Source organism: Hemicordylus capensis, chromosome 3, assembly GCF_027244095.1.
Source record: "Hemicordylus capensis ecotype Gifberg chromosome 3, rHemCap1.1.pri, whole genome shotgun sequence".
NCBI lineage: Eukaryota > Metazoa > Chordata > Lepidosauria > Squamata > Cordylidae > Hemicordylus > Hemicordylus capensis.
The window spans coordinates 91,357,364-91,377,101 of NC_069659.1; the positions used below are offsets into that span (position 1 = coordinate 91,357,364).

At 41.9% G+C, this 19,738-nt stretch overlaps 1 protein-coding gene across 5 annotated transcripts in view; it reads left to right on the top strand.

Moving 5' to 3' along the window:
* TTC3 (tetratricopeptide repeat domain 3) overlaps positions 1–19,738 on the top strand; it is a 139,210-nt gene that overhangs the window by 91,725 nt on the left and 27,747 nt on the right. For 3 of the 5 annotated variants that reach the window (XM_053306857.1, XM_053306856.1, XM_053306858.1), the window contains exons 30-33: positions 1,198–1,251; positions 2,726–2,805; positions 5,291–5,449; positions 11,693–12,608. In XM_053306857.1, coding sequence (XP_053162832.1) covers positions 1,198–1,251; positions 2,726–2,805; positions 5,291–5,449; positions 11,693–12,608 — 1,209 coding nt within the window. The remainder of the gene's footprint in view (positions 1–1,197; positions 1,252–2,725; positions 2,806–5,290; positions 5,450–11,692; positions 12,609–19,738) is intronic. The other 2 variants (XM_053306859.1, XM_053306860.1) reach the window with 2 other exon arrangements.

The window sequence follows — 19,738 nt, forward strand, 5'->3', positions numbered from 1 at the left end:
GGGGAAAGGCTAGATGTTGTTCTGTTTAGAAAATCTTGCTCACCTACTCAAGCTGCTTCTGCTTTTCCCAGAGTAGGCTTCAAACTGATGTTTGTGGTTCAATGAACCACAAACTGAAGACAGAAAGTTGAACTATGTCTCCAGGTTGGTCTCCGGGTCATCTCGGAGAGACCACATTACTCCCTTGTTGATGGAGCTAAACTGGTTGCCAGTAGGTTTCTGGGCAAAATACAAAGTGCTAGTTATGTTATAAAGCCCTAAACAGCTTAGGCCCTGGTTATTTAAGAGAACGTCTTCTTCGTTCTGTGCCCCACCTCCCATTGAGTTCACTTGAGGAGGTCTGTCTCCAGTTACCGCCAGCTCGTCTGGTGGCCACACGGAGACGGGCGTTCTTGATTGCTGCCCCAAGATTGTGGAATGCGCTCTCTACTGAGATACGATCCTCCCCATCTCTCACTATTTTTAAAAAACATTTGAAGACCCATCTCTTCACCCAAGCTTTTTCAGCTTTTTTAATTTGTAGGTTTTAATTTTATGCTGTTTTTAAATTGTTAAACTGTTTTAACCTTTTATATTTGTTTTAATTGTTTTTATGTCACTGATAACCGCCCAGAGACGAAGGTTTGGGCGGTATATAAGTTAAACAAATAAATAAAAATAAATAATTATTCATCTCAATGCCCTGAAGCCCTTGGTTATGACTTTAAAGTCATTTTTAAAAGGAAATTTCTGAGGAGTTGATGACTTGTGTCATAACTATTCACATCACAAAGTGGTGTGAATATTCGTCAATAATTGTTCATAGAAATTATACTTTCATTATTGAACAAATTGGCAAAGCAATTTCATTTTAATAGGAATATACCAGAAAAAAGGATACATTATCAGTTGTTTATGTAATGCATATAAGGGGAATGCATAATTTCACTTTTTACGTAAAGACCCAATATAGAACCTGCATCTTGGTCTATGGGTGGTTTATTACCTACATGTGGTTGTGGTGTTGTGACATCATCAATGGCTTTAATGGAAATTGTGTGCAGCCTCATGTCTCTGCAGAGAAATAAATGTAGAAATTGAGAAATGCATGTAGATCCTGTTTCTTTGGTAGTCTATATTATACAAAGAATGAAACAGATAATTTCCTGCAAAGTGTTAATTAGTGATGCTAAACATTTGATTTCTTTTTCCTTCTAGAATAATGGTATCAAAGTTAAAAACAGAAATCGAAAGAAGCCAAAGGAATCAAGGGTATACAATACCTTATTTTTAGGGGACCACATTCTCAGCTTTGTTAAACAATGGTTTGGGGGCTAATACCCTTTGTTCCTACATGTTGCATGTACAGTATCTTGCAACAGTTGCAATCTTGGCATGAGAGAGAGAGAACGGGAGGATGCAATTGTTCTACATCTTCCTGATTTAAATTAAAGCAAAAGAAACATAATCATGATGTTAGCTGAAGCCTAAAAGAATTCTAACCATAACAGTGATACTGTGGACAAGTATGTACGTAAAAATGCCAATAATTTATAAATGGAAATAACACACAGTGAAGTACTGCAAGTGCAAGGAAGTTTGCAGAAGCAGACATACTCCCCCTCCTCTTCAAGGGACCCCCTTTTTTAAAAACTGCTCTTTGAAGGTCAGGGGTCTCTCAGAAATGACGTGTGTGTGTGTGTGTGTGTGTGTGTGTAGGGATGGAGCGGAAAGAGAAGACTCCTCACCACCCATTTTCTGGAAATACTCTTCTCCCTTCAGCTCCTTGTGCCACATTCCATTGGGTTTTTGAGTCTGAGTAGGGGGCACTGTGGCTGTAGTGGGGAGACGGGGGAGGGAAATTCTACTTCTGCAAGCTAGGTTATGCTTGTGAAAATTTAAATGCAACCCTTAACAGGCTTTCAGTCATAAATGTGGTACGTGTTTGATCTAAAAAGAGAAAAAATAAAGAGAGGCATGGTCGGACACTGGGGGGAGTGTGTCTTTAAGGGCAGGGGGTAGTACTTACTCCCCCCGCCCCACTCTTCCCCCTCCGGTGCTGGATTTTCCTAAAACGTTATTGGGGCGGCAGAGTTCCTCCCTGCCGCCCCTGCCCCCGTCGTTGTCTTCAAAGTTAACAAGCAGAAAAAGCTGGCGCCACGCATGTGCCCATTGCGGCGCACGCACGCTCATTGCCACCACCGGCACGTGCGCCGCATATGTCACAATGATGTATGCGGCGCGTGTGCACCAGCAGCAGCAGCGTGCACGTGTGCCGCGAAGGGCGCATGCGTGGCACCAGCTTTTTCTGATTAACTTTGAAGACAACAACGGGGGCAGGGGCGGCAGGGAGGAACTCTGCCGCCCCAAGAACATTTTAGGAAAGTCCAGCGGCTCTTAAAGACACCCCCCCCCCCGGACCGGCCAAATCCCGGACCGGTCCGGAGGCCTTTTGTATGGCCCCGGACCGCTCCGTGCACACTCCTAGTTCTCACCTAAATAGTATTCTTCCTGTTCTGAACATCTAGTTTTGAAGAATCTCTCGCTCTCATTCTGGGGCTATTTGTAGAGCAGTGGGAAGCTAGTTCACTTACATCACCTGCTCAACAGTCGTGTGTTGCAGGACATCTGAATAAATGTTAATCTGTGAAGAACTTTATATAAACAAATCCCTTGAATTCTAATGGTTGATTGAGTTTTGAAATGTTATGTAAATAGGCTAACTTTTCTTTCTCTTGTTGGTTAGGCTGTTTTAGTTCTGTCTGGTGGAGTTGGTGGTACAGTGACTCGAGAGGAAGACAATATATTTTCAGAAGAAAGTACACTGTAAGTTCTAGCATGAAACCAGCCCAAATTAAGCATCTTTAAATCACCTTGATTTCAGTTGGGAAAGTTAGATATGTGTCCATTAAACTCCTCTTCCCCCGCCCCTGGTATATGCAAAGTGGCACATGGGATTTATTTATACTTACATACATACATACATATATATACACACACCTATGACCTAAAATAGTTTAAAGTAAACTTCATTTTTTAAAAAGAAAATAAACTTATAATCAGGCAAAGGAACTGAAAATCTTTTAGGGAGATTTGGGGAAGGAATATCACAATTGCTTACAATCACAGTTCCAGTGTCTTGGGAGGCAGTGGGGGAGAATGCTTTGAAAGTCTGGCATCTATAAATCCACGTCCCAGCTCTCTGTTGAGTAGAACACCCGGCACCACACAGATCTCCTCACCATAGATCTCATTTCCCCTTCTATTTTTGAGAAGATAAGAAACAGCAGGAATTTTTTCTGAGAAGTGTTTCTCCCAGTTTTTCTTATCTCCATATTCCAGTGCAAATGACAAGACCCACTTTTCTCCTAAGCCCCCTGCCTATTTGCCATAAAAGGATCTGAGGGAAGAGTGAGATTTGTGTCAATCACAAATAATGGCTGGCTAGTGAGCTAAGACAAAATTAATAGATCCCTGGAAAAAGATATCTTTGTAACCTATGAACAAGTGACTGTGGCTGTAAACTTGAAGCTCCGAGCTTCATCCTTCCCACTGGATGTGGAACAGCATGGCAAGGGGTGGTGAGAGGTGGCAGTGGGGGCAGAGAGAGAGAGAGTGAGATCCCTAACACTCAGGGAGACTGCTTAGGTGGTGGCTGAAGGATGGCAGGGCTGCCAATTTTCACTTCAAAAAGTAATCAGATATAGTAATCAAAATATAAAAGATAAAGTAATCAAAATATATAATTTGATTCCAGAATGTGGTGGGTGGAGACTGATATGTTTCATGTATTTCCACTGGGCAGTGGAAGCTACCATGTAGGCTTTCCTCCTTCACTCTGTGCCACTCCATAGCCAAGTGGTTCTTTGGTGGGGGGAAGGAGGAAAGCCCCAGATAGGAGCTTCTTCCTCCCAGCCTCCTGGGAGCCTACTGGATGTGGAATGGTGTGGCAGGGGTGGCTAGAGTTGCTGCAGAGGCAGAGAGAGGCATTCCCACCACCCACGGAGACAGCCTGGATGGTGGCTGAGGGGAAGCAGGGCTGCCATTGAAAAGGAGATGGGGGCCGCTGGGGAAGCATTAATGTGGAGAGTCATGGTGAGAAGCAATGGTTGAGGGAGGAAACAGCCTAGTAGGCCGGGGAAAATATGCCACCTCATGGGTCATATGTTGTGCAGGCCTGCTATACGGTCATTCTATTATAAAATGAATAATATTTGAAGTTGAAATCCTACAAATTTCAAACTGTTCGTTTACTTCCCTTTTGCAAGCACATTAGTTAAAAATTCTATTAGATATATTTAATTTCTTGAACTTGCCTAGAAGTGTAATCTATGCAAAATGACTTTGCCTCATCAGTGACAGGCCTCGCCTATTAGTTGTAAATAAGTTGCCCCTAACAAATAATCTGGGCAAAAAGAAAAAGAAAAAACAGGCCAATTGATATAAAAATATGTTTTTATACATTTTTATTTTTGTATAAACTAAAGTGCTTAGAGCCTTTGGAGTCAGGCAGCATATAAATTAATCAAATAAAGAAATAAATATTAGCTGGGAGATGAAGCTTGACACTGCATATATTCCTCCCCTACCCTAATTAAGAACAGAGTTTGTGGCATTCAACTTGGATTGTTCACTTGCATCCAAGTTGAAGATGGCTCCCTGGTATGCTGTGATAACATTTGAGGGCAGCCAGTCTTGTGGTAGCAAGCATTTGCTAAGCAGGCTCTGTCCTGGTTTGCATTTGAATGGGAGACTACATGTGTGAGCACTGCAAGAGCTTCCCATTAGGGGATGGGACTGCTCTGAGAAGAGCATCTGCATGCTTGCATGCAGAAGGTTCCTCCTCCATTATATTTTGTAAGGAGGTTTTAGAGAGAAAATCCACATCTATATGTTTCATTGTTCAATTTCTGAAAAGGCAACAAAAATTATTTTCCAGTTACTGATGGGACATTTGCAAGTAAATACTCTAGTTTTTGTCAGTCTGATCTAGACTGACAAAAACTAGAGTATTTACTTGCAAATACAAATAAAGTAACTAGGAAAGTAAATAGTTTTCCCTGGCAGCTGTGAAAGATTGAAATACTTCACTGTACATGTTGTATTCAGTAAGTTGAACAACTGGGGTTCTTTTTCTTTCTTATTTCTTTTATAGATACTGTTATATTAATGTATATATTATCCTTTATTGTTGTTAATGGCCTATAGCGGGCTGGGGGGACTGAGCTTTTTATTGTTAAATGTGTATTGTAGGCTTTCCAATTTATAAGGAGTCTCTTTTCTTAAAGTCTCTTTCTTGTCTTCTCAACAGAAGTTTTATGAATCCTTCTGAACCATTCAGAATACCAGATAGTCTTTCTGATCAGGTGGAGATATTTGAAGCTTTGTATAATAATAATGTTTCTTCCAGTAGCAATTATCAGAGAATGTTGGACAATTATCCAGACCCAACTTGTGAAAGCTTATATGAGTAAGTGGCTATTTCCTTCTATATTAGGTCTTATTTATTAAACAGTAAGTAAAGCAAGATGAGGAAGAAGTTGGAATGAACAAATAATCTTAAAGGTGATCCGTAGTACTTTCATAATCCTGGGTTTGGGGCCTGCGCAGGACCTCACAGGTGGAATTTTCAAACTCCTTGTGGTGCTCAGGAACTGCCTCTCACACCCAGCGCATCTGTTTATTTTGACAGTTAGAATGCCTCCTTCCTTAATTCCATTCGGACCACCTTTGCCTCGTTGGATTTGGTTCTGTGAAAAGAGACATTGTTGTTAGTGATGAGCCCGGACCGTTCTGGAGGCCATTCTACAGGCCTCCAGACCGGTCCGGACATGGGTGGTTTGGGGTGGGGGGTTCCTATAAGAACAGGGGGAGGGTTTACTTACTCCTCCCGCCGCTTTTCCCCTCCGGCGCCCATAGTTCTGTTAGTAATTGGGGCGGCAGGATACCTCCCTGCCACCCCTTCTCCCATTTGGCTGGCAAAGGCTTCAATAAGCCTTTTGCGCGCGCGCATGCTTCACATCTCTGAAGCCGCCTTCAGCCTTTTTCTCGCTGCTGCTTTATTTTTTGTCGGCAGCTCAAACTCAGCTGCTCCCATTGCAAGAGAGGAGGCTGGTGGGAGGGGACAAGGTAGGGTTCCAGTAGTCGCGAGCGAAGAGTGGGGAGGTGACCGCTTGCAGCCCAGTCAGTGGCGGCTGCTACTGCCGCTGCTTCGTGCATGTAGTAACCCTTTTGCTGGTGTCCCAGTTCGTTGCTGCCCAGCTGGCTGGAACTGCAATGGGAGCAGCCGAGTTTGAGCTGCTGACAAAAAATAAAGCAGCAGCGAGAAAAAGGCTGAAGGCGGCTTCAGAGACGTGAAGCGTGCACACGCACAAAAGGCTTATTGAAGCCTTTGCCAGCCAAATGGGAGAAGGGGCGGCACTTACTAACAGAACTATGGGAGCCGGAGGGGGAAAGCGGTGGGAGGGGTAAGTAAACCCTCCCCCCGCTCTTAAAGGAACCCCCCACCCCAGTGCCGGACCACAGTTCCGTGGTTCTGTGCATACCCCGAATTGTGAGTGTGTGTGTATGTGAGAGAGGGGGGAGGGGGGTTGGACTGGATTTTTTTTTAAGAAGATGTAGCTTGGCTTGGGATTACTGTTGTTTTTGATGGACCAAAAGAAAACTTTAAATAAGTGTGGGGCGGGGGCGTGGATTGCCCTTGAACGATCACCACTGCTCCTGCTTATGTCTGGGTGAAGACCTCAATACAAAGACTTTCAGAATTTGCACATCTTTTTCTCAACAAATGCTGAAAAAACGGGCTCTGAGGCTCTGAGCAGCGTTATATGAATAGACACTTTGACCTCCAACATAGATGCCAAGGTCTCCACAACCCGCTATGCTGGTGCCAACTTCAATATCGAAGCTGCAAATGCCTGAGCAAGTGTATGGCTGATGTGTCAAAGGGCTCTGCCTCAGCATTACACCACAAGAAGAAGAAAAGGTCCTCGGATGAGGAGATGCGCCTGGCTTCTCCTTCAAAGAAAAGGAGAATGCATGAGATGGAGTCTTCAGTGTCAAAGTCTCATCAGACTTCTCAGTCTATGATCAGGTAGCTAAGCCACGGCAAAGTCTCCTCTTTTGACACTGAGGCAGACATTGGAATTGGTGTCCACATAGGTGTTGAGGAAGTCTCCTTCTACCCTGCCACCAATGTTGAAAGTCTACACTTTCAGCCCAGTACACGCAGTCAACGTCTACAACGCTTCCGACTTTGACAGACACCATCTCATTCTCCAGGTCAACTGTCTCCATCAACATTGATTATTTAAATAAATGAGGAGGATCAATTGACCGAGTTGGAGCCAAGAACTTGGGAGGAACTCTGGAGCAGATGCGTTCCAGAGAACTTGGAAAATTGAACTACTTTACATGTTCTCTCATTTTCTTCTAATAAGCAGGATGCTGGCTAGGGTCCTTAAAGAGAATGTAGCCTGCATATTGCTGGCCCCCTGGTGGCTGCACCAGGCATTGTTTTCAAGTCAACTGCATCTGTCAGTCAGGAGCTACTGGCGACTACCACAACATCCAAATCTACTGTCTCAGGATGGGAGTCAGATACTGCATCAGATCTACACATACTAAAAATGACAGTGTGGAGTAGCAGCTGTTAAATTAAAAAAAAATATTAATGAGCAAAAGCGTTCCACAAGAAGAAATTATGCCTGCAAGTGGAAAAGGTATGAGTTTATTAAGGACTCTCTCTTCCTAACGAGGCCACAGTGAGACAAGTTCTTCTGTATGTGACTACACTTAAAAGTTCACGTTTGACCAGTGTTTCTTATAAAAGTATATTTAACAGCAACATCATCTAAAGATACCTTAAGACACATTTTTTTTAGTAATTTTACTTAAAAAATACTTTTTTTAGGCTTTTAGTAATTTCTGAGTTTTAAATTTTTAATTGCTGTTTAGGTTGTTTTATTGTTGCAATTTCCGAATGTGTTAGATATTTTTAATTCTTGTTTTAATTGCTGTTTTTGTTGGTCTTTATTTTTGCAAACTGCCTGGAGCCTCTAGAGTCAGGCAGTATATAAAATAAATAAAATAAAAGGGTTGGGATGGCTTCACAACATTTTCCTATCCTGATTGTAAAATATATTTAAAAGGTCTAAACAATCTCCCCCGATATGCCAACCAATGGAACAATGTAATCTTTCATTAGTTCTTTCAACTTTTAACAGGAAAGCCATTTGATCGATGGCAACTGTCCCTTCAAAACCACATTAAAGAATGCCTTTCTGGTTGCCATAACAATGGCAAAAAGGGTCAGTGAGTTGATGGGTTTTTAAAAATTCAATTAATTAATTAAATAATTAATTAACATATTTTTATATCTCCCAAAACTTACATCTCTGGGTGGTTTACAACAAGATAGAAACAAAGGTAAAACATTAGTTAAAAACAAGAAATTTAAAACACAACAATTAAAAAAACCCAAAAAACAATATTCTAAAAACAACACTGAAACAATCAAAACAGTATCATTTAAAAGCTTGGGTGAACAGATGTGTCTTTAAAGACTTTTTAAAAAGTTGTCAGAGATGGAGAGGCTCTTATTTCACTAGGGAACGTATTCCAAAGCCTCGGGGCAGCAACGGGGAAGGCCAGTCCATGTGTAGCCGCCAGATGAGCCGGTGGCAAATGCAGACGGACCTCTCCTGATGATCTCAATGGGCGGTAGGGTTCATGACAAAGAAGACATTCTCTCAAATACCCAGGGCCCAAGCTGTTTAGGGCTTTATAGGTTATGACCAGCACCTTGTATTTTGCCCGGAAACGTATTGGCAGCCGGTGTAACTCCTTGAATACAGGAGTAATATGGTCTCTCCTAGATGACCCAGAGACCAGCCTGGCTGCCACATTCTAGACCAACTGTAGTTTCCAGACTGCGTACAAGGGGAGCCCCACATAGAGAGCATTGCAGTAATCCAGTCTGGAGGTTACCAGCAGATGTACCACTGTTTTGAGGTCAGTTATCTCAAGAAACGGGCACTGCTGGCGTATCAGCCAAAGCTGACAGAAGGCATCTCTGGCCACCGCCTCAACCTGGGACACCTGGGGGAAATTTGGATCCAGAAGCATCCCTAGACTGCGTACCTGTTCCTTCTGGGGAAGTGTGACCCCATCCAGAACAGGCAGATCAAGATCGTCTCTCGAGTTTCGACCCCGCACAATAAGTACCTCCGTCTTATCTGGATTCAGTCTCAGTTTGTTATCCCTCATCCAGCCCATTACTGACTGCAGGCAGGCATTTAGGGAGGTTATGCCCTCTCCCGATGATGCTGACATGGAGAAATAGATTTGAGTGTCATCAGCATACTGATAGCACCCTGCAACAAATCTCCTGATGATCTCTCCCAGCAGTTTCATGTAGATGTTAAACAACATCAGAGACAATACGGAGCCCTGAGGGACACCATACAAAAGTTGAGATTTTGAAGAACAACAGTCTCCAAGGGACACCATCTGGAACCTGCCCAAGAAGTAGGAATGGAACCACTGCAGAGCAGTTCCTCTCATTCCCAACCCCCTCATACGCTCCAGAAGGATACTATGGTCGATAGTATCAAAAGCCTCCGAGCAGTCCAAAAGGACCAACAGAGTCACACTTTCTCTGTCAATTCCCAGTTGGAGATCATCCATCAGGCCGACCAAGGCAGTCTCCACCCCATAGCCAGCCCAGAAGCCAGTTTGAAATGGGTCAAGATAATCAGTTTTCTCCAAGACTGTCTAGTCTTTCCTCCAAGACTGTCTGGTGCCTTCTGTCAGCTTTGGCTGATACGCCAGCAGCGCCCGTTTCTTGAGATAACCGACCTCAAAACAGTGGTACATCTGCTGGTAACCTCCAGACTGGATTACTGCAATGCACTCTATGTGGGGCTCCCCTTGTACGTAGTCTGGAAACTACAGTTGGTCTAGAATGTGGCAGCCAGGCTGGTTTCTGGGTCATCACTCTCTCAATTACCTTGCCCAGCCACGGAAGGTTGGAGACAGGCCTGTAATTAATCAGCTGTGAGGGATCCAAAGTAGGTTTCTTCAGAAGCGGTCTAATAATTGCCTCCTTAAGATAAGGAGGGATCCTGCCTTCCCTCAGAGATGCGTTTATAATCTCTACCAGGCCTTCTACAACAACCACCCTGCCAGATAGTAAAAGCCATGTTGGGCAAGGATCAAGAGAACAAGTGGTGGGCCGCACCGTTCCAATCAGCTTGTCCACATCCTCAGGAGTCACAAACTGGATCTGATCCAACCTAACCACATAAGAGGAATCTCTGGATACCTCCACATCAGACACTGAAGTAGTTGTGGAGACGGAATCTAAGTCGGCCTGAATACGAGAGATTTTGTCCACAAAAAATTCATTAAACACATCACAGAGGGTAGTAGATGGTTCCAGATTCTGATTCAAGGGAGGAGGGCACATACTAGCCATCTCACAACCCTGGACAACTCCGCCAGACGTGAACTTGCGGATGCAATACGGGCAGAAAAGAATCACTTATTTGCCTCACGTATTGCCTGAGCATAGGTCTTCAATGAGCTTTATGTTGCAGTCTGTCGGATTCAAGCCAAGTCTTTCTCCACCTGCACTCCAGTCATCTACCGTGCAGCTTCAGCCCCTGTAGTTCTTCCGTATACCAAGGGGCCAGTTTTGAAGCGGGTCAGAGAGGACGCTTAGGAACTATCATGTCTACTGCCCTGGTGAGTTTGCTGTTCCAATTCTCCACCAGGGCATCAACAGGATCGCTGGCAGAGCCAACACTAAATCCCTCCAAGGCTTCTTGAAATCCTGTAGGATCCAATAACCTTCTTGGGCTATTAAGACCTGACGTTCCATATACACAGTTTTTTCCTGAAAAGGTTGTAATGTGAATGGACCCAGCTTTTCAGCCAAAGGTGGTATCTGACTTTCGTCTGAATCAAGATATTGTGATTCCAACTTTTTTTTTAGGAACCACACCTTTTGGAGACATTCTTGCATGCCTTGGATGTGGGGAGAGCACTTTTGTTTTGTTTATATAGAACAAAGTCATTTTGTAAAGGCATGAGGCTAAGTCTTTTCTCTGCTTATGTAAGTACAGAGATGTGGGTTTTCTGGAGAAGTTTTTTAAATTCTCTTCTCATATGCATTGAAAATTTCTCAGAACTTTTTACTTTGCAATTTTTCCTGAGGCCCTAAATAGATTGTGATCTGATTTGGCATGTTGTTTGAATTATATATTTAGTTTTTAAAACTACCCATTTAAAAATCAATAGAACATATATGTACTCTCTCACATACTCCCTAGAGTTATAGTGGTTCCCCCCACCCCGGTGATTATCTCCCACATAGTTCCTGAAAAACATTAACTACAACATTGAAATTGTCAAGCTTGCCTAATACTACACTGGCATCCATTCATATTTATTATTACTAACTAATTTAATAAAGCAATGCATTTTTAGAAACGGAAAATTTTCCACGCAAAAATAAAATATGGGAAATTTTCAATCGCATGCTTAGGTATGAAGTCTATGTTGTGGAGTGTGAATGTTTTCTTTCAAAACTTTTCAGTTTCCTTAAAATATGTCATGTTATGCTGATGTAAAGAATTGTTGACATGCTAAATTAGTCACTATTGTACAGCTTCCTATTGAAATAAGAAATAACTCTTACTGTTTTCCACAGCTATTTTTCTCAAATCTTGGAAGAACATGGCCCCATGGAAATTGATAATCCTTTGTTAGTTGGAGAATATAAATGCTTTCCTGCAGGTACTCGTAAGATTGTGGAGGATGCTGGTGGTCTGAAATCTTTCCTGCTGGTATCTTTACGTTTTGTTATGATGGGTGACCTTATTGGCTTGATGAAACATGCTGTTATGCTGAAGGAAAATGCAGATGTCGCTCAGGTTGAAGGAAAAGTTAAAAATGAAGACAGTTACTCGGCCTGCTTAAATAGTCAAGAAGACAGTTCCCAAAGCAAACCACGTTTAAATCCTGCTGCTAAGGAGTTCAAACCCATCTTTTATATTAATCAACCTTGTGCACCAATATCTTCTGATAAAGTAACCAGCAATACTGTCGAATATACAACTGCAAGCCATTCTTCTTTTAGTCCTTTTGTTTCCACATGTTCTCTTTCTTGTCAGACAACTGACTCGATAGCATCATCACTGCCTATGTCAAAAATATCTTTGCCTTCAGCTGTACCTGAAAACTATTTGACGTTTCTAAATGAGGTTCCTACAGACTATCAGGATGATAGAACGTTTCCAATGATTACTCAAATACCACTTATGCCAGATATTTCAGATCCGTCTAATGATATATATGCAGATTATGATGCTTACCTTGATATTGATCTAGAAGCAATATCAGGGAACAAATACAGCTTTGACAGTCTTGAAAAAAGTGATAAAGTGCAAACATCCCAGAACCCTGAGTGCATATCAGCGAGGTCTGACAGTCACCCCTATGACAATACTTGTGATCAGTTTGAGAGTCATCATAATGAAGCTGAATGTAGTTCTGTTATAAAAATGGAAATGGAGAATAAGCCTGCAGCAAGAAACTGTCCTCGTTCAAGAATGATTGCTGTTCAGGTAAGAAAAAAATTAACGTTCCTCGAGTTGCTGTAACTGGGTTGATCTGTCAGTCTTGTCCTTTCAATATGGCATAAAATGGCTGTCAGTGTTTTTTTTATATCTTGATTTTTATTCTTTTATTAAGGGTATGAAAAGTTGATTGATACTGGGTTGGATCTTTGACATGTTGACTGTCACCTAACTTCTTAAATCTAGTTAAACCTGACAACATAGATACTTTTATGTGATCACCACATAAAGCTTATAGAATTATATCTCCCCTCCCCCCTGGCCAGACCAGTGTAGTACTATATAGGGAAAACATCATGTATGAAATATGAGGCCTGTTGATTTCACTGGAAGTAATCATTAGGGTTATTATGTAAGATATGATCTGATAGTGGTTGACACATGCAGGAAAGCTCTCTGTTTTTCTGGTTCAGTTTCATTTATATTCATCTGTTGCCTTCAGAACATGAGCAAATGTAGCTTTGCTTTGGTTACTGGGAGTACAGAAGCCCACTGTGATGTCATTTAAAATATTTTTTACTGAGTGGATCCTGCATTATTGGCTCATATGATAAAGCTAATTTGTTTTCAATTGTCTTAAGTCTGAGCTTTATACATTTCTTTAAATCAGTGTAGGAAATTTCAGATATCTAAGATTACTCCCTCTACATCATTTTCTTCTTTCCTGTTTGATTTTTCTATTGAAATAATTGATTTTTGCACACAAATTGAGGCCAGAGTTGAATGTTAGCTGGATATTTTCTTTTCAGATTGGTGAATTATGCATACAAGAAGCACAGCTTTCTTATAAAAGACTACTGGAAAACATTCTCGTTATCATCCAAAATTTAGCTTCTTTGGCTCAGGGACTAAAGCTTGTGTAGAGTCTCATATTTGTTGTCAGAACTGCTGTTACAATTGTTCTTCTTTACCCTGCTACTTTCTAGTGTTATCAGTTTTACAACTTTGAATATAGTGGGTTTTATCTCAAGTGTCCCTTGATGCAAATGGAAGGTGCATGGTGGTGGCAGCAGTTTTCACTTATCTCACCCCTATAGTCCTGTTTCTGGAGGGTTCCCTGACATTCAAAAGTTAATTTCTGAGACACACATGTGCTGCTGTGCTGAAGAAGGGGAAATTCGCTTGCGCAAGATCTGGATCGTGATCAGTTGGCCATCCATAAGAATGGGTTTTGCACCTGCGCAGGAACCTTATGGGTGGAATGCTGTAGCTCCCTTTAGTGCACACATTCCACCTCACGCACTTGGCATCACCGTTATTTAATGCAGGCGGGACACCATTTGCTCCAGTTCGTTTCTGACCAACTTCTCGATAAGACCTCATCACTTTAGCTCCTCGGCTTGGAACAGTTCCTTTGTAGAGTTCTCCGATAAAGAGGAATTGAAAATTGTTTTCTTCCTGGAATGACTTGGACTGTTAACTAACTATTTTTCCTGTATGATGGTAAGTATACCAGAGACAAGGACTCTTAAAATATGTTTGGAGTGTGGGGCGAAGTTCTCCAAAACGGAACACCAATACTCATGGCTTTGAGGCAGGTCACCCCTCGACGAAGAGAGGCTTCATCGCCTCCTCCAACTTTCAATATTGAAGTCTATGTTGGAGACCTAGAAACTGGCTTGGACCTTTCGACAGCACAGACTTTGCTGTCTATCCTAGGCTCCAAAAATAGCACACCTTCGACTACAACCTTCAGAGGCTTCCTATCACATACTTTGGAAGGGCCAGATAACTATCAGGGTGTGGAGACAGTCACCTCAACAGCTGTGAGGACACCTATTGTGTCACCAACACCTGGCCACCAAACAACTTCACTAAGTTAGTTCCACCCACCAACAAGCAATGCTTTGACAGCCTCTCATTCGGCTGCTCCAGCGGCAAGTACTTCATAGTACCAACCAGGGCCAGCGTAACAACCAGAAGCCCCCAAACAGCATCTTTTATATGACTGTGTCCTCCGTTAACCCAACAAATCTCTGCCAATTCCACCTCACTAGTACCTCACAGTCGTCCCTTGCCAACCGTGGATTTCCCAATCTCGCGTATTTAAGTATCCATGACTGGGAAATTGTGACCACCCTCTCCAGCTGCAACCTGAGTAGCCATGGTTTGTTGACATTTTTTTCAAATTTGGGCATGGGTGGGGCTATTTCCATTGGTCAGGGGTTGATTTTCAGGGGTCAAGGGGCGATTTTTCTATTCTTCACCTTATTTTTTTCTCTTTTCTGCCTGCAATTCCCATATTCCTTGATTCCCATGCATTGCTATCCCTCATCAACCACAAATTCGCCAACCGCGAGGATTTCCAGGAACTGAACCCTCACGGTTGGCGAGGGACGAATGTACCATCATCAGTTGTATATTCCACCAAACTGGCAAGCCATGTCCCCTCATGGCAACATCGGATCGTTGGGTCCTCGATAATTACTGTGGGGTATGCGATAGAGTTCAAAGCTCTGCCAGTTTTTACAGGTGTCAGGTACATTCGAGCAACACCGTCTCTGATCAAAAAGGTGAAGGACTTGTTGGGAAAGAGAGCCATTGTCCCAGTACAGTGGACAAGATAACGGACAGATTGTGTCCCTGTTATTTTCAGATCCCCATGAGGGGAGGCGAGACCCGCCCCATCATGGACTTACACCATTTGAGTAAATTGGTGTGAAAAAGTTCCAAATGATGTTGTTGCAAGACATATTTCCACTAATATTCCAAGAACACTGGCTTGCAAGGCTGGATTTAAAGGATGCTTACTTTCACATAAGTAAGGAAGACCACAGAATGTACCCGAGGCTTACCATGGGCAATTCAGTATTCTAGTACAAAGTATTGCCATTGGGTCTATCAATGGCACCAAGGGTTTTCACAAAATGCATGGCAGTGATAATAGCACATCTAAGGACAAGAGGTGTTGCAATCTTCCCTTCCCTGGATGACTGGCTCTTGGCATCAAAAGATAGAAAAGAGTTACATTTTGAGACTATTATTTCTTGTTTACACAGTCAGACAGGTGTTATTGACTGGTTTCTTTTATCCAGACATCGAGTCCTTCCCGAGGACCTGGGATGCCAGAATTTTATTATCAATTGTTATAGATATCGTCGCAGAATATGGGCTGTTCCCAGTAAAGCTGCTTTTTGTAATTGGCTGATGGTGATTTCTGTGGCCCCTATGGTGTTGAGGTGCTCTTCAAGGTCTTCTGGAACTGCACCCAGGGCGCCAATTACCACTGGGATTATTTTGGTCTTTTTCTGCCACAGCCTTTCAATTTCAATTTGTAGATCTTTGTATTTGGTGATTTTTTTCTATTTCTTTTTCTTCTATTTTGCTATCCCCTGGTATTGCTATGTCGATTAGTTTGACTTGTTTTTCTTTCTTCTCAACTACAGTTCTATCTGGTGTATTGTGTGGCAGATGTTTGTCTGTTTGTAGTCGGAAGTCCCATAATATTTTTACATCTTCATTTTCGACCACTTTTTCAGTGTTATGGTCTCACCAATTTTTGGCTACAGGTAGCTTGTGTTTTTTGCAGATGTTCCAGTGTATCATCCCTGCTACCTTGTCATGCCTTTGTTTGTAGTCATTCTGTGCGATCTTTTTACAACAGCTGATTAGGTGGTCCACTGTTTCAACTGCTTCTTTACAAAGGCGACACTTGCTGTTTGTTGTTGATTTTTCGACTTTTGCTCTTATTGCATTTGTTCTTAGTGCCTGTTCTTGTGCAGCCAGTATTAAACCCTCTGTTTCTTTCTTCAAGTTGCCATTCTTAAGCCATTGCCAGGTCTTGGTGATGTCTGATTTCCCACTTATATTGTGCAAATATTGACCATGCAGTGGCTTATTTTCCCATTTTTCTGCTCGGTTCTTGACTTGTTCTTTCTTGTAGGCCTGCTTTGTTTCATTGGTGTTGAATAGTTTCACATTATTGACCATTTGAAGTGCATCTTCTTCACTGTCCTTGATATATTCTTCAAGACCTCTTTTCTCCTCCTCTACTGTTTGATGGACTTGCAGCATTCCTCTTCCACCTGAGCTGCGAGGGAGGTATAGCCTATCGACATCACTGCGGCGGTGCGGAGCATGATTGATGGTCATGATTTTCCTGGTCTTACGATCTAGCGTCTCTAGCTCTGCCTGGGTCCAGTCTATTATTCCTGCAGTGTATCTGATAACAGGTATAGCCCAGGTATTTATGGCTTGTATGGTGTTCCCGCCATTGAGTTTGGACTTTAGGATTTTTCTAACTCTCCTGATGTATTCACTTCCAATTTTTCTTTTAACTTCACTGTGTGCGATGTTATCAGCCTGGAGAATGCCCAAGTATTTGTAATGTTCTTTCTCTTCCAGGTTCTTGATCTTGCTTCCATTGGGCAGTTCTATTCCTGCTGTTTTTGTTATTTTCCCTCTGTTCATTATTAATGCAGCACACTTGTCTAGTCCAAACTCCATTGCTATATCGCTACTGAATATACGGACAGTGTTTAGCAGTGATTCGATTTCTGACTGGGACTTTCCATACAACTTCAGATCGTCCATGTACAGCAGATGGTTGATTTTACTTGATGTTTTAGATGTTTGGTATCCGAGGCCTGTTTTGTTTAGTATTTGTGAAAGTGGGGTCATGGCGATTACAAACAACAGAGGGGATAGTGAGTCCCTTTGGAAAATGCCTCTTCTAATGCTAACCTGTCCAAGTGTCTTGCCATTGATTGTTAACTGTGTACTCCATATGCTCATTTCTTTTTAAATAAATATCTGAATGTTTTTGCTGACACCAGTTGTTTCTAAACATTTTAGTATCCATGTGTGAGGCAATGAATCGAAGGCTTTCTTGTAGTGAATCCATGCAACACTTAGATTGGTTTTTCTTCTCTTGCAGTTTTCTAAAATCATTTTGTCAATCAGCAGCTGGTCTTTTGTGCCTCTGGTGTTTGGGCTATTTCCTTTCTGTTCAACTGGAAGCTGTTTGTTAGTTAATAAGTGTTGCATGACTTCATCTGCTATTATTCCAGTTAATAATTTGAACATGGTTGGCAGGCAGGTTATCGGTCTATAATTACTTGGAAGTCCACCTTTTGCTGGGTCTTTCATGATGAGATGAGTTTTCCCAGTTGTTAGCCATTGTTCAATATCACCTCCTTGCAAAATGTGATTGAACTGTTTTGATAGTTGTTTATGAAGGCTTGTTAGGTGTTTAAGCCAAAAGCCATGCAGTTCATTGTTGCCTGGAGCAGTCCAATTTTTAATTTTCTTTGCTCTTTCACTTATTAATTCTGGTGTTATTATTAGATCTTGCATTTGTTGGTTACATTTTTGACCCGTTTCATCCAGCCTGCTTTTTTATTATAATCTATTGGATTGTCCCATAATTTTCCCCGGAATTGCACTGTTTCTTCTTTATTTGGTGTTTCTGTGTTTCTTGCAGTTTCTCCTATGCTTTGGTAGAAACGTCTCTGATTCGACTGGAATTGGAGATTCTGCCTGTGTTGTGTAGTTCTGGCTTCATATCTGCTAATCTTCTTTGACACTGCTGTTATTTGCTGCTTTATTATTTCCAGGACTTCTCTAATTTTCCTTGAATCTAGGTGGTATTTTTGGATCAGATACTGTTTGGTGTTTTCATTCTTCAGCTTCTTGTCTTTCATATCTTTCAATTTACTAGCATCTGATCTAAGCCTGGAGATTTTATTTTCTAATCTAATCTTCCATTTAGGTGATGTACTACTTTCTTTTTTTACAGGTCCATTGATCTTATATCTGAGCTCTTGTGTTGTTATTGTTGCTGCACTGTACATTAGTTGGTTGGTTTGTTTCTTGCCAATTATTGGTTGTTATTTCTGCAAGTGCAGCATTGACATCTTTTAATACCTGAGCAAGTTGTATTAAAAACCCCAAGGCGGTTTACAAAAATTAAAACATACAATAAAAAGCAATAAAAACATCAAGCTAAAAACATATAAAACAGGGATAAAAACAATACAACAGATAACAGATTATTATTATTATATACCACCCCATGCTAAAAAGTCCCTGGGCAGTTCACAATGTAAAAACATTAACCTAATTAAACAATTTAAAATACAATAAAAACTAACACCAAACCTATAAAACTAACTAAAAGCCCAATTAAACAGGTATGTTTTAGGTCCTTCTTAAAAACATTCAGAGAAGGGGAAACTAATTTCATTCGGAAAGATGTTCCAGAATCCCGGGGCTACTCTTGAAAAGGCCCGGTTTCAAGTCATCACCAACCAAGCCAGTGGCAACCGCAACCAGACCTCCCCAGATGATCTTAACAGGCAGTGGGGTTGATGAAGAAGGTGTTCTCTTAAATACCTTGGACCCAAGCTGTGTAGGGCTTAATAGGTAATAACGAGAAATTTGTATATCGCCCAAAAACTTATTGGCAGCCGGTGTAGTTAACGGGTGTAATATGAGCTCTTCAGGCAACCCTGGAGACCAACCTGGCTGTTGCATTCTGTACTAACTGCAGTTTCCAAACTCCGTACAAAGCCAGCCCAATGTAGAGCACATTGCAGTAGTCAAGCCGGAATGTTACCAGCATATGCACCACTGTTTTAAGGTGGCTTATCTTCAGAAATGGATGTAGCTGCTGAATCATCCGAAGCTGATAGAAAGCACTCATGGTCACTGCCTCAACTTGAGAAATCAGGACTATGTACTCACAGACTACATACCTGCTTTTTCTGGGGGAGTGCAACCCCGTCCTGAACAGGCAAATCTAAACCATTTCCTAAGTCTCGACATCCCACAGTGAGTACCTCCATCTTCCTTGGATTCAGCCTCAGTTTGTTCTCCCTCATCCAGCCCATTACCGCCTCCAGGCAGGCATTTAGGGAAGTTAGGCCATTTCCTGATCAAGTTGACATGAAGAAATAGATTTGGGTGTCATCAGTGTATTGATAAGACCCTGCACCAAATCCGCTGATTATCTCTCCTAGAAGTTCATGTAGATGTTAAAAAGCATTGGAGGCAGCATGGAGCTTGCAGAAGCAATGCAGGCATAAAAGAACTGTTTTCTTTGTTGCACGCATTGCCAGAGCATAGATCTTCAAATGCACTCTGTGTTGTAGTCTGTCAGATTCAAGCTGAGTCTTTCT